Raw genomic sequence first — 13,190 nt, 5'->3', positions numbered from 1 at the left:
AAAAAAAAAAAAAAATTTAATGAAAACAAAATTTAACTCTTTATTAACTGAAAAATATCACCTGGTTGGGCTTTAACATTATAATCTCCCTGTAACTAAAGTATGATTGTTTTTTCCTTTCTTGTTGCCATGAAACCCTGAAATACAAATGTGAAGTTCTATTAAAGAGAACTTCACAAACTGAATTAAATAGCAACTTGAGTTAGTAAGTGAAAAATTGAGAGGCCTAAACACAGCAGAAAATAGTTGAGATTTCTTTCTGATTTCCAGTGCCTTTCTTAGCCAGGGCTCTATTTTAACATTAGAACATTATTCTGTGTATTGTGTTTCATGTGGTGAGACTGAAATTCCACATTTTGTTATCTAGGTCTATACTTTTCCCTTTTATGTCTCAAGCAAGATACCCCAGCCAGCACTAAGTTGGAGAGTCTGAGGGGCCAAGGTGAGGAAGAGGAGATCAGCACCCTGCAGAAATCTGCAGGAAACACCTGCTTCCATCATTACAATCTCAGCCAGAAACCAACAATGACCTCTGCTAACTTTTGTCCTTTCTTCCAGGTGGAAAGGGGAAAATGTGGCCACCACTGAAGTTGCTGATATAATAGGACTGCTTGATTTTGTCCAAGAAGTGAATGTTTATGGAGTGCATGTGCCAGGTATACACAAAATATAATCTGTGCCTAAACACATAGAGTAACTGAACATAATTTTAACCTCAAGGCAAAGTTTGTCATTGCTTTCTCCTACCATCCAGAGTTAAACAGCTCTTTCAGCTGCTGGGGAGTAAGGAGCTTATGTCTGGCTTATGTTCCATTATAAAAGCCAACTCAGTACATTAGAACATGGCCTTCTCTTCAGTTCAGCTCCCAGCCATTCTTGGGCTCACAGGCAAAGTCTCAGATATGGGGGCTCCATGCCACATTTGGCACACCTCAAGAAAAGTCATGTCATGCTTAAGAGCCGGGAAACGGTGTCCTGGCCTCTGAACTGGGAGGCACAAAGAAGAGCCAGTGCAGTTGCTAGAAAAAAAAAAAACTGGGGAAAAGTGGATTTTGTACAGTCTCTTCTTTTTAAGATTTCTAAGCCCAGTTCACCCTAAGTTTCAGGATCATCACACAAGAATGTTGTTACTACAGCTTCATCTGCAGATCTGTTTCTGCCAGCAGAGTGGGGGAGAGCCAACGTCTGACCTTGAGTCCTGGCTTCAACACCTGCTGGCTGTTTGACTATGGGCAAATCACTAAAATTAAGGATACCAGTCCTGCAGTTAAGATTTTCATGAGAACGAATTCATTTTAGTTACATCAGTGCTAAGCATATATTTATCAATATATACATAAGGGTTGTTATGACAATAAATCACATTAATTATAGGTGTCAGGATTCCAGCCTCCAAATTACTGTCCAAATATAAGGCACTAGGGGTATTATTATTCTTCCACAACTCTTATTTGGGATTCCCACCCATATTCAAAATAGTAATCCAAAAGTCCCTTTTTCCTAAGCTGGGACGGTTCTACATGGCCTTGTGCTTTTTATTGTTTAAAGACTACTCAAGGCCAGATGCAGTGGCTCACACCTGTAATCCCAGTACTTTGGGAGGCCAAGGAGAGCAGATCACTTGAGGTCAGGAGTTTGAGACCAGCCTGGCCAACATGAGAAAACTCTGTCTCTACTAAAAATACAAACATAAGACAGGGTGGTGTCTTGTGCCTATAATCCCAGATACTCAGGAGGCTGAGGCAGGAGAATCACTTGAACCCAGGAGATGGAGGTTGCAGTGAGCCAAGATCACACCACTGGGTGAGAGAGTGAGACCCCAACTCAAAAAAAAACAAGAAGAATATTCAAGAATGTCTCTTGCTTGTTCCTCCCAAGCTCTAGGACAATGACACCATGGGAAATATGGCTACATCTTGGTGTGAGAGGGGACAGAATGTAAGGGGGTATGAATACTCCCATTGGAGAATGCCTCCGGCCTTATGCCAGGTTAACACAAGGGTCTAAGTTGTGGTTGTCAGCCATTGTGCCACACTCAGCTCTTGCAGACCCTTCTTCAAATGTTGTTTATGCTTCTAAATGCCTGATTTTAAAAAGAATAACCACATGTGCTCGCTTCGGCGGCACATATACTAAAAAGAATAACCACACAAAAGAGTATGTATGAGGTGAGAGAATCTAGAAGATGAAATGGAAGGATCTAGCCCAGTATTCCTCAAAGTGGGTTCCCTGGATCAGCAGTGTCAGCATCACCCAGGAGTCTGTTACAAGTGCAATTTCTCAGGCCCACCCCAAACTACTGAGTCAGAATCTCTAGGGCAGGGCCAGGAAGCTGTGCTGGCACAAACACCCCAGAGATTCTTAAAAACACTCAAGTCAGGGATGAGGCTGCTGGCTGCATGGCCAAGCCTTTCTACCACTGTAAAAAAAAAAAAAATTGAAAATAAAATAAAATAAAAAACACTGAAGTCTGGCCAGGTGCGGTGGCTCACACCTGTAATCTCAGCACTTTGGGAGGCCAAGGCGAACAGATCACAAGGTTAGGAAATCAAGACCATCCTGGTCAACATGCTGAAACCCCATATGTACTAAAAATACAAAAATTATCCGGGTGTGGTGGTGTGTGCCTGTAATACCAGCTACTTGGAAGGCTGAGGCAGGAGAATCACTTGAACCAGGGAGTTGGAGGTTGCAGTGAGCCGAGATCACGCGACTGCACTCCAGCCTGGTGACAGAGTAAGACTCCTTCTCAAAGAAAACAGAAAAAAAAAATACTGAAGTCTGATTTAGGGGATGATGAAAATGCACTAGAACTAGATCCTGGAGATGATGGTACAACACGGTAAGTGTGTTAAATGCCACTGATTTTTTTTTTTTTTTTTTTTTGAGATGGCGTTTCACTCTTGTTGCCCACACTGGAGTGCAGTGGTGCGATCTCGGCTCACTGCAACCTCCGCCTCCTGGGTCCAAGCGATTTTCCTGCCTTAGCCTCCCGAGTAGCTGGGATTACAGGCATGTACCACCATGCCCAATAATTTTGTATTTTCAGTAAAGACAAGGTTTCACTATGTTGGTTAGGCTGGTCTCAAACTCCTAACCTCAGGCGATCTACCCTTCTTGGCCTCCCAAAGTGCTGGGATTACAGGTGCGAGCCATCATGCCCAGCAAATCGTACACTTTAAAATGGGTTAAAATGATGAATTTTATGTTGTGTGTTTATCACAATTTAAACTCACATACACACACACACACACACACACACACACACACACACACACACACTAAAGCCCTAAAGTCTGAGAAGCACTAAAGCCCAGTGACTCCAAAAATTTAGCCAATCATCAGAACCATCCGGAAAACTTTTTAAAGCCTGATCTAATGGACCAGAAGCTCTGGAGTTTGGGACTCAGAATCTGCATGTCTTTTTTTAATTCCCAAGAGAGTCTAATGATCAGTGAGTTCTGGTAACCACTGTAACAGAACAAATGGGAGGAGGCTAACAGTCTTACCATGTTGGCAGACAGTCAGATAGGATGCAGAGCAGGCGTGCTCTGTGCTGCCCCAGTGATCAGAACTAAAACCAATGGATTAAAATGACCAGGGGGCAAATTTTGGCCTGAGAACTCCCCTGTAACCAAAGGAACCATCAATAGAATGGGCCTGTCTCCCAGGATAGGAAATGCCCCCACCAACTAGGGTATGCAAAGAGAGGCTGAATGTCCACCTGGGATCCTGAGAGATTAGAGACAAATTCTAAAGTCCCTCGCAACTTTCAGATTCTGTGATTCTCAATGCCACACTTGCAGCTGTCAGGCCGCTCCCCATCTACAGAGGCCAGCCCCATTCCAGACTAGAAATGCAGCAGGACTGTCTGAAGTAAGGCATCATTCTATCACGGCTGATTCTGCACAAGGCAGTCACACATCTCGGCTTTGGACCAGGAAAGAATTTCTAAGTTTGGGCCTGGAGTGGAGTTCACTTTTTCTAGGTGTCACACCTGAACTGCCCAACTACTCTGTAGAACTTCCTGCAATGATGGGAATGTTCCATATCTGCACTGTCCAGTATCATAGCCAATAGCCACCATGTCACTATGGAACCCTTGAAATGTGGCTAGTGCAAATGAGGAATTGAATTTTTCATAATATTTAATTATAATTGATTTTAGTTTTAATAGCCACAAATAACCAGTGGGTATTATTAGACCGTGCAGCTCTAGAGAACCCCTGGCCAGAATTGGCCTTTAGAATTAGTCCAGAATTCCCAGAGCCTGGAACCATCCCTCAGAAGCTGAACTAGTCCCAAACCAACCTCCGAGAATCGGGGCCGAGGCCTGAGAGCCAGTAGGCCCATTCACCCCTAGGTCTAGTGTCGCTATTACCAGAGCAAGAAGGAAGGAGTCAGTCAATGCAGAAGATTTCTGTTGCATGAGCCTTAATTCTAAAAGGAGCTAATTGGAGACATTTGAGATTTCTGGGACAGGTGCTAGGCACCCTAAAGTAAGAGGATCTGGTGCCCCTGCCTCTCTCCCTCAGACAAGAAGCAAACCAAATGAGGGGGGCATCTTTTTTTCCTTTCGCTGTTTGCCTTCTTTAAGAGCTATAGGTAAACACACAATCACCATGGGAGAGATTTCGCAAGTTGGGGCCCAGGTAACCAAGGGAGGCTCCTGTCCCGTCTCTGATTACAGCTGAGTAGGTCCAGGAAGTGGACCTGGACTCCCACTGGGTCTGCTGGATCAGGTAGAAGATACATTAATGCCTAATTACCACTGTCCTCCCAAGGAAGCAGTGGTAACTGTTGGAAACTGCTCTGGGCTAAATGCCCTGTTCTAGGATCTCTTTTCTCTGTGGAGAGCACATCCTCTTGGGACTAATGGGCCTTAATGGGAAGGCACAAAACAGCTCCTCCCTGTGCCTGCCTTCACCTCTCATTCCACATCCTCTCCAAAATGCACACAAGCAAAGCCATTAGAACCCTGATTAGATAAGTAGGTCTCCAAGGTGATATTTGTGCCCAGAGGTGCAACAAACCTGATATTGCAACTTGAAAAACAACCCAAGTTCAGTTAAGTCATGTCTGACAGTGGAGCAAGGACTTTCACTGGAGTCAAAAATAACTTCCTGTAGCCACCAGTCCAATCTATTCCCTACTCAGATGTGTTTGCATAGGCTGCTAAAAAGAAGGATGATGGCTATAAGTATGGGATCTGGAGCCAGGCTGCCTGAATTCAATTCTGAACCCTGCCTAGTATTTGCTGTCTGACCTTGAATTCTCTTAATGTCTTTAAGCCTTAGTTCTTTCGTCTATAAAATGGAGATAATATCTATACTACTTCAGAAGATTGTTGTGAGTGTTAAGTGAGATAATCAATCAACACAGTATAGGGGCCTGGAATATAACAAAGATTCAACCGTTATTATTACTATTAGTACATTCACTTTAGAGTATCTTTGACGTGTATTTATAATAAAAATTCCAACTGTCCAGAAGAAATCCATGCTATAATGTTGTCTGAGTCCACAGTTCTTTGAACTAATAAAGCATCATAAATAAATAGCCATAACACATCTAATTTTTTCTCACTTTATTTCTAGGTCATGAGGGTCGCATTGGCATGGCCTCCATCAAAATGAAAGAAAACCATGAATTTGATGGAAAGAAACTCTTCCAGCACATTGCTGATTATCTGCCTAGTTATGCAAGACCCCGATTTCTAAGAATGCAGGTGAGACCTCTTATTACCAAGTTCAATTATCTTCTCTCTTAGAGATCCCTACCTCTTAGGGAACAACTCGCCTTCTCCCAGGATGACTACATTTGCCAAATTTTCATCCCACTTTCCAGGAAGCTCAGAAAGAAGTGTCACAGACCAATAAGGAAGTGGTAATATCAGGCCAGGTGCGGTGGCTCACGCCTGTGATCCCAGTACTCTGGGAGTTTGAGGCAGTAGGATTGCTTGAGCTCAGGAGTTTGAGACCAGCCTAGGCAACATAATGAGACTTCATGTCTACCAAAAATAAAAAATAAAATAAAATATAAATTAGCCGGGCATGGTGACATGTACTTGTAGTCTCATCTGCCTGGCAGGCTGAGGCAGGAGGATTGCTTGAGCCTGGGAGATCAAGGCTGCGGTGAGGTATGATTGCACCACTGCACTCCAGCCTGGGCATCAGAGCAAAGGCCCTGTGTCTTTGTGTGTGTGTGTATATATACATATCAGAAAACATAGCTATCAGAAATCCAATCCTAATCCCTTTCTCCCTACAATGACAGGCCAGTCCATTCAGCAGCAGTCTCAGCACATAACTCAAAGTCTGTTTGTTGAGTCCTGACAGACACTGCAAATAGAAATGCTCTGACCCTGTTTGTTGTTTCCAGTTTTAAAGAATACAGAAACCTACAGAAGTTCTACACGTTTCTATGGTGTGAAATTTAATTGGACATTAGCCAGTTGGAACTGCCTAAGACTTAACTATCACCACAAAGGGGATTTTTTTTTCTTCCTCCAATATTAACCCTTTGGTTAGTTTAACACTCTCACATTTAGGCTTTGACCTCTGTGACTCTGTAGCTGAAGACTTGACAAAGGAAGTCTTAAGATTCCAGATAGTGTGTGTATAGGATTATTTCTGTTGATGTTCATAAAGCACTGACATTTACTTTGCAACCAGATGTTAAAGAGGAATAAAAATGAAATATCCTCGGATATTTTAATACATTAATTGAAGGTAAAATCAGTCTTCAATCTAATAGACAAGCAGATTGAGAAAACAGAGTTGTTTGTAAATGATCCCTCCTTTCACTCCCAGCATGAGTCGGGATATCCTAGTGGTACCTGAAGCTTTACCAAGCGACTAGCACCGCCCCTCTGCTCATAAATTTGTGTACCGGTATCTCAGCATTGGCAGGTACTTCCTCCCCACAGGTGATCTTAAAGCTGTTAGGGAATAAAAATACCTCACAAATGGCTCCCTAGTGGAGCAACAGAATGTATGGGTTTCATATGAAACTTTCACTTCACTAGAAAATGTGAAGAGAGTGGATGTTATGTGCTCCTACCACAAAAATGATAGCTATGTGAGGTAATCCATTTGTTAACCAGCTAGATTTAACTCTTCCACGATGTATATGTACTTTAGCACATCATGTTGTACACGAGAAAAGCACACAATGTTATCTGTCCATTTAAAAATAAAAATAGAAAACTTTTTTAACTTTCACTTCCCAGCTCTCACATGAGCCATAGTTGCTAATGATTTGCTAGATCCCATGCCTCACCTCTACCCCTTGCCCTGCATTCTAATCTCTTGCAAAATGCAACCACAATGTGGATTCTTTGATGTTTTTCAGGACACCATTGAGATCACTGGAACTTTTAAACACCGCAAAGTGACCCTAGTGGAGGAGGGCTTTAACCCCTCTGTCATCAAAGATGCCTTGTATTTCTTGGACGACACAGCAAAAATGTATGTGCCTATGACTGAAGACATATATAACGCCATAAGTGCTAACAGCCTGAAACTCTGAATATTGCCAGGAAGATAACTCAGCATTTCCAGGAGGAAACTGAATGGACAGCCACTTGATATAATCCAACTGTAATCTGAATGAAGATTGTGAGGTGCAGTTTTTTTAGGAAATTAAAGGGAGACTTTTTTGTTTTTTTTATTTTTTATTTTTTTTAGTGCCTTCTTTCCCTCAAGGGAGACTTTTTAAAATTATAGCTGAGTCTTTGCAAGTGAAAAGATTTAGAGATTATTATTTTTCACTGTTCACCTATAGTTTGTATTTGCAAACTGAGCTTGTTGGAGGGAAGGTATTATTTTTTAAAATATAGAGTACATTAAATGAACACCAACATGTGAGATGGCACTGTCTCTGTATTCTTTCCTCACTTTATTCTAAATAAAAAGCCTGTGTCAACTACCCCAAAGCCTAAAGTCCTCACTGGTAACTTTTCATAAGTGTCCCATTCATAATAGTAATGACATTCTAGGTAACAATGGCCGGGTACTGAGGGTGGGGTGAGGGGCAGTAGGGTGAGGAGGCTAGATCAGTAGTGGCCAATACAATGGAAATCTACTCTAATGTGAGGAGACCAACTTTCCCTACCTGGAGGCGTTCCGTCCACTGTGTATAGGCAGCATTATCCAACAAGTGATAATGCCATCTGTTGTCCTTACAGGAGCCTAATTCTATGGCATCAGAGTTCTGTACATAAAAGGTGTTCAGGCCGGGTGCAGTGGCTCATGCCTGTAATCCCAACACTTTGGGAGGCCGAGGTGGGTGGATCACAAGGTTAGGAGTTTAAGACCAGCCTGGCCAAGATAGTGAAACCTGTCTCTACTGAAAACCACAAAAATTAGCCAGGCATGGTGGCAAGAACCTGTAATCCCAGCTACTCGGAAGGCTGAGGCAGGAGAATTACTTGAACCCAGGTGGCAGACATTGCAGTAAGCCGAGATCTTGCCACTGCACTTCAGCCTGGCTGACAGACTAAGATTGTCTTAAAAAAAAAAAAAAAAAAAAAAGTGTTCAATACATTTTAGCTACATCAATGGTTGCAAACTCAAGTGTCTTCAGAATTCACATAGGTAATGTGGATGAGAAAAGCAGGTCAGAAATGAATGTGGTAAATTTGGGGACATCCACTAAGCTTCAGACAACTGAATACAGGTCAAGTATTGCTGAGGTTTTCAGATTATTCAGAAAACAGAAATTCATCAGAACTTATTAATATTACTCTCACTAAAGTTGATCTGCAACCCCCCACCCCACTACTAAGTTTGGCCTCAAAAAAAAAAAAAAAAAAAAAAAAAAAACAGAAATCCAGATATGTACATGAATCCCCCAATTTTTGAAATCTGAAGTCTCAAAATTTTTTAAACTTCTTTGCATCCCAAACAAAATGTGTCTGTGGGTCAGATAAGTTCCAGCTATCCAGTTAGCACCATAGTCCCACTTATATGTGCCCCCTACTCCTCAGATGGCAACTGGTTTCACTTTCCAAAGCCAGTCTCCTGCCCACGAACCCTTTTCAAGGACCAGAGGACCTTTAGGGTGGCACAGGAGGCTTTGGGAAATTCTGAGGAGCTCTTTCACATAAGCCCTTTCTCCTTAGACCCAGGTGCCTCCCTTCCTGCATTTAATTGCTTTACCTCTGCATGTATGAGCTACAACAGATTTCCAGGAGCAGATCACAGGTGGCAGCACTCAAGATGACATGTACTTTACCTAGAGCTTGTCCTAGGCCATGGGAGCATCACGGTCACTGAGTCCACATCCAGAAAGCATGACCCAAGTTTACCACAGCCTCCCTAGAAGTTTCCCTCGTGGGATTTCCTTCCCTAGAGGACATCTTTAGATGACCAGGAGCTGGTAAGGAGTGCTAATTCTCCCCCAGTTTAGTTCCCATAAGACCCCAGGCAAACATATCTAGGAATCTTCAATGATATATGATGAGAGGTATTGCTGCCCCTAGCCCCCCCAGAGTACTAGAAATATTTTTTTTAACTCTCTCCACTCTTTTGGGTGACTTTTAAGAATCATGATCAAAATCCTTGCCCCCACCCATATCTAACAGTAACATTTCCTGGGCGCTTAATATACATCAGGGACTTGAGGAACATCTAAGGAAAACAGTAGATATGTTGCATCTTTGTGAATTTTGCCAGTAATTCAGAATAATTATTGTTTGTGAGTCAGCACTTGGGCATTTTTGCAAAATTCTTTCTGCCTCTGAATTATGAAAGAATGTGAACCCAAGTAGTCAGAGAGATCACAGCCTTTGTGTATCACGTTGTGCAATTGTGTTACCTGGAATCTTGTCAAAGGTGAAGCAGGTTGTCAGCAGGGGTCATGTTAGAGCAGTGGCTTCATTCTGTATCACAAGGGGTATCTTTTTGGGTAAAAGGTCAGCATTTGCACTGTTGGCCAGAATATTCGTGTTGTATTAACCAGAGGCTGCTTGTGTCTAATCTCATTTGACCCATGCTTTAGACCTTCCAGTCAGAAACTCAGAGACCCAGGTCCTCACATCCCCACCCCACCCAGCACTCCCTCCTAGCCTGATGGTTTCCTCAGCCTCCCACTTCCCCGCACCTACCTGATTCTAGCCAGGTACCACAGCTCCATTGAGATGCATAGAGGCACCCCCACAATGTCCTTGGCCCCTAGTTTTACATGTATGTAAACAATTTTAAGCCATCACTTGTGAGAACTAATACCTTAAAGATTGATTTTTTTCTCTTTTAAAAGGATCAGAAATTGTGCCCAAGAAATAAGCTGCACAAGTAATTCTCATTTGAAAATATAGGTAAATATTTGAATTTTTAAAAAATAAAAAAAAAGTTGATAGCCATGTAAATTACCCAACAGGGCTTTGATTTCAAATATATTGTTTGGAAACCTATAATCAGTGCATAGATGGGATGCTACAGGCACCACCATAATTTGGGGATAAGAGTAGGAAATGTCAGCCTCTGAAATGGAAGCTAATGAGAATCAGTATTAAAATGGGTAAAATTAGCCAGGCATGGTGGGTTGTGCCTATAAGCCCAACTACTTGGGAAACTGCGGCAGGAGGATTACTTGAGCCTGGGAGTTTGAGTCCAACTTGGGCAACATAGTGAGACCCTATCTCAAAAAAAAAGAGATAGGATTAACTAACTGCAATGACTCAAACTAAGAGATAATTTGTTAAATGTGTCATTCATTCGTACATCTACTCTGCAAGTACTTAGTGGGTGCCTGCTACAGACCAAGAAATGTGCTCAACACGGAGTGCTGAGTCCCATTCCCCAGAATTAGAATTGGAGTTTGCATTTCTAACAAATGCCCAGGTGAGGCTTATGGTGTGGGACGGCGGAGGACACATCTGGAGAATCACTGACATCCTGAGTCATACACCATGTGCACTTACTTAGTGGGTAACTCAGTTCCTCAGATCCAGGTTATCCCTTACTGAGGTTCAGCTCTCAGATCAAGTGGCTCAAAGTGCGGGCCCCAGGAAAGGCCCAGCATCAAGAAGCACCTTGTCATCTCAAGCCTCCAATTGCTCTTGGAAATTTATGGCAATTATCAGCTTATATCTGCTTACTAGATATATACACACATATACTGTGATTTGCTACTAAATCTTCTATCTGCTACTAAATCTGTGATTTGCTACTAAATCTTGTATCTGCTACTAGATATATACACACATATATTGTGATTGTAAACTAAAAGCAACCCTAGAGAGTAGCTAGTCAAACCTCTTAATAAACAAAAAAACTGAGGTCTGAAGTTAAGTGACATGACTAAAGTCACACAGCTAACTGGCATCACTAAGATCTCAGCTAGTACTTGCAGGAAGAGAGTATCGTCATAGACCAGTATTTCCTAGTGTGGTCCCTGAGCCAGCAGGATCAGCAGCACCTGGGAACTTGCTGGACTTACAAATTCTTGGACCCTGCAAATTCTAGACCTACTGAACCAGAAACTCAGGGGGTAGGCCCAGAAATCTGTGTTTTGACAAGCCAAAGCCTTCCTGGTGATACTGATGTGGACTCAGTTTGAGAATCACTGTCTTAGAGCAGTGCTCAAGCTTTACTGTGCATGAGAATCACTTGGGGGCACCAATGCTTCGGGCATACATGCTGCTTTGAGTAGCATGTCAATCTAAAGCAGTGGTCCTCATGTGTCACTGTACATTAAAATCATCTGGGGAGCTGTCAAAAATCCCAAAGCCCAGGCCCATGCCATGCCAATTATATCAAGGATTCTGGGAGTGGGAACTAAGCACCAATATTTTTTTAAAGACCTCCAAGTGATTCCAGTATGCAGCAAAGCTCAGGGATCACTAGTAGTGAACAAGGGGCAAGTTTTTAGCTCTTGGCCAGGCACAGTAGCTCACACCTATGATCGCAGCATTTTGGGAGGCCAAGACAGGAGGATCTCTTGAGTTCAAGAGTTCACAATCAGCCTAGGCAACATAGCGAGACCCTGTCTCTACAAAAAAAATTTTTAATTAGCCAGGTCAGGCATGGTGGCTCACACCTGTAATCCCAACACTTTGGGAGGCTGAGGCAGGAGGATCACCTGAGCCCAGGAGTTCCAGACCAGCCTAAGCAACATAGGGAGACCTGTCTCTATAAAAAAATTGTAAAAATTAGCCAGGCATAGTGGTGTGCACCTGTAGTCCCAGCTACTCAGGAGACTGAGGTGGGAAGACAACTTGCGCCTCAGAGGCTGAGGCTGCAGTGAGCTCTGTTCATACCACTGCACTCCAGCCTGGGCAACAGAATGAGACCCCATCTCAAAAATAAATAAATGAGAGGCTGAGGCAGGAGGATTGCTCAAGCCCATGAAGTCGAGGCTGCAGTAAGCCATGATCGTGCCACTGTACTCCCGCCTGGGCAAGAGAGCAAGTACTAGTCTCAAAAAAAAAAAAAAAAAAAAAAACGAAGATTCTTTTCTTAACCAAACTCTAGCCAAGCTCCTCTGAGCTCTCCTCTAAACTAGGCCTCAACCTTTGCCTATGAAGACTTGAACAAACACCAACATAATTTCTCACAGCTCAAGGCCACATCCCTAAGATGATCCTAGCCCACCTTAAAGTGCTGCCTAAGAAAACTCAAAGCTGCCAAAGAATTAACTGCTTGTTCCAGCCAACCCCTGAACATAGGGCCCCTGACTCCCAGTCTCTGTGAATGGGTAAGAGTCATACTTCAAAAAACACCAGTTAGCAAACCCAGACAGGTTTCACATGGAACATTTTCCACTTTTTGTAATTTTCCACATTCCTGACTCTTCCAAGTCTAGGCTGGCCTTCTCCCTATTCTCCTATTCTCGCTGTAAAATGCCCAGTCACCTTTGCACAAATCCAAGTTGAATTTAGTTCACATGGGACCCTTTTCCCTATTGTGATAGTATATTACTGATTAACATCTATCCTTACAGTTTTAGCTAATGTCCAGCTTTGTTTGTCTTTAGTACTCTTTACATAACCAATTTCAGAGCCACAACCTACCAAAGTACCATCTGAAATGGGAATAAAATTATGTGTTTGGCCTCTGAACTAACAATGGGAAAGCTGCTTGTGAGTATAGCTTTTATTTGACTACCAGGTCCAGAAAAAAAAAGGGGAGGGGGGAATGCACAAGTTCCAAACCTAGAAAGGAAACATTTAAATGTACTGGAAGACC

General features: G+C 42.7%; 1 protein-coding gene across 1 annotated transcript in view; it reads left to right on the top strand.

Annotated features, from left to right (window-relative positions):
• SLC27A2 (solute carrier family 27 member 2) overlaps positions 1 to 7,872 on the top strand; it is a 51,421-nt gene extending 43,549 nt beyond the window's left edge. Inside the window, exons 8-10 of the mRNA XM_017544945.2 lie at positions 559 to 656; positions 5,598 to 5,728; positions 7,354 to 7,872. Coding sequence (XP_017400434.1) covers positions 559 to 656; positions 5,598 to 5,728; positions 7,354 to 7,530 — 406 coding nt within the window. The 3' untranslated portion in view covers positions 7,531 to 7,872. The remainder of the gene's footprint in view (positions 1 to 558; positions 657 to 5,597; positions 5,729 to 7,353) is intronic.
• Positions 7,873 to 13,190: the final 5,318 nt, after the last annotated feature.

The sequence above is a fragment of the Cebus imitator genome, unplaced genomic scaffold, assembly GCF_001604975.1.
Source record: "Cebus imitator isolate Cc_AM_T3 unplaced genomic scaffold, Cebus_imitator-1.0 Scaffold9, whole genome shotgun sequence".
NCBI classification, from domain to species: Eukaryota; Metazoa; Chordata; class Mammalia; order Primates; family Cebidae; genus Cebus; species Cebus imitator.
The sequence above is the reverse complement of the archived record's forward strand: the minus strand, read 5'-3'. Positions and strand labels throughout refer to the sequence as shown.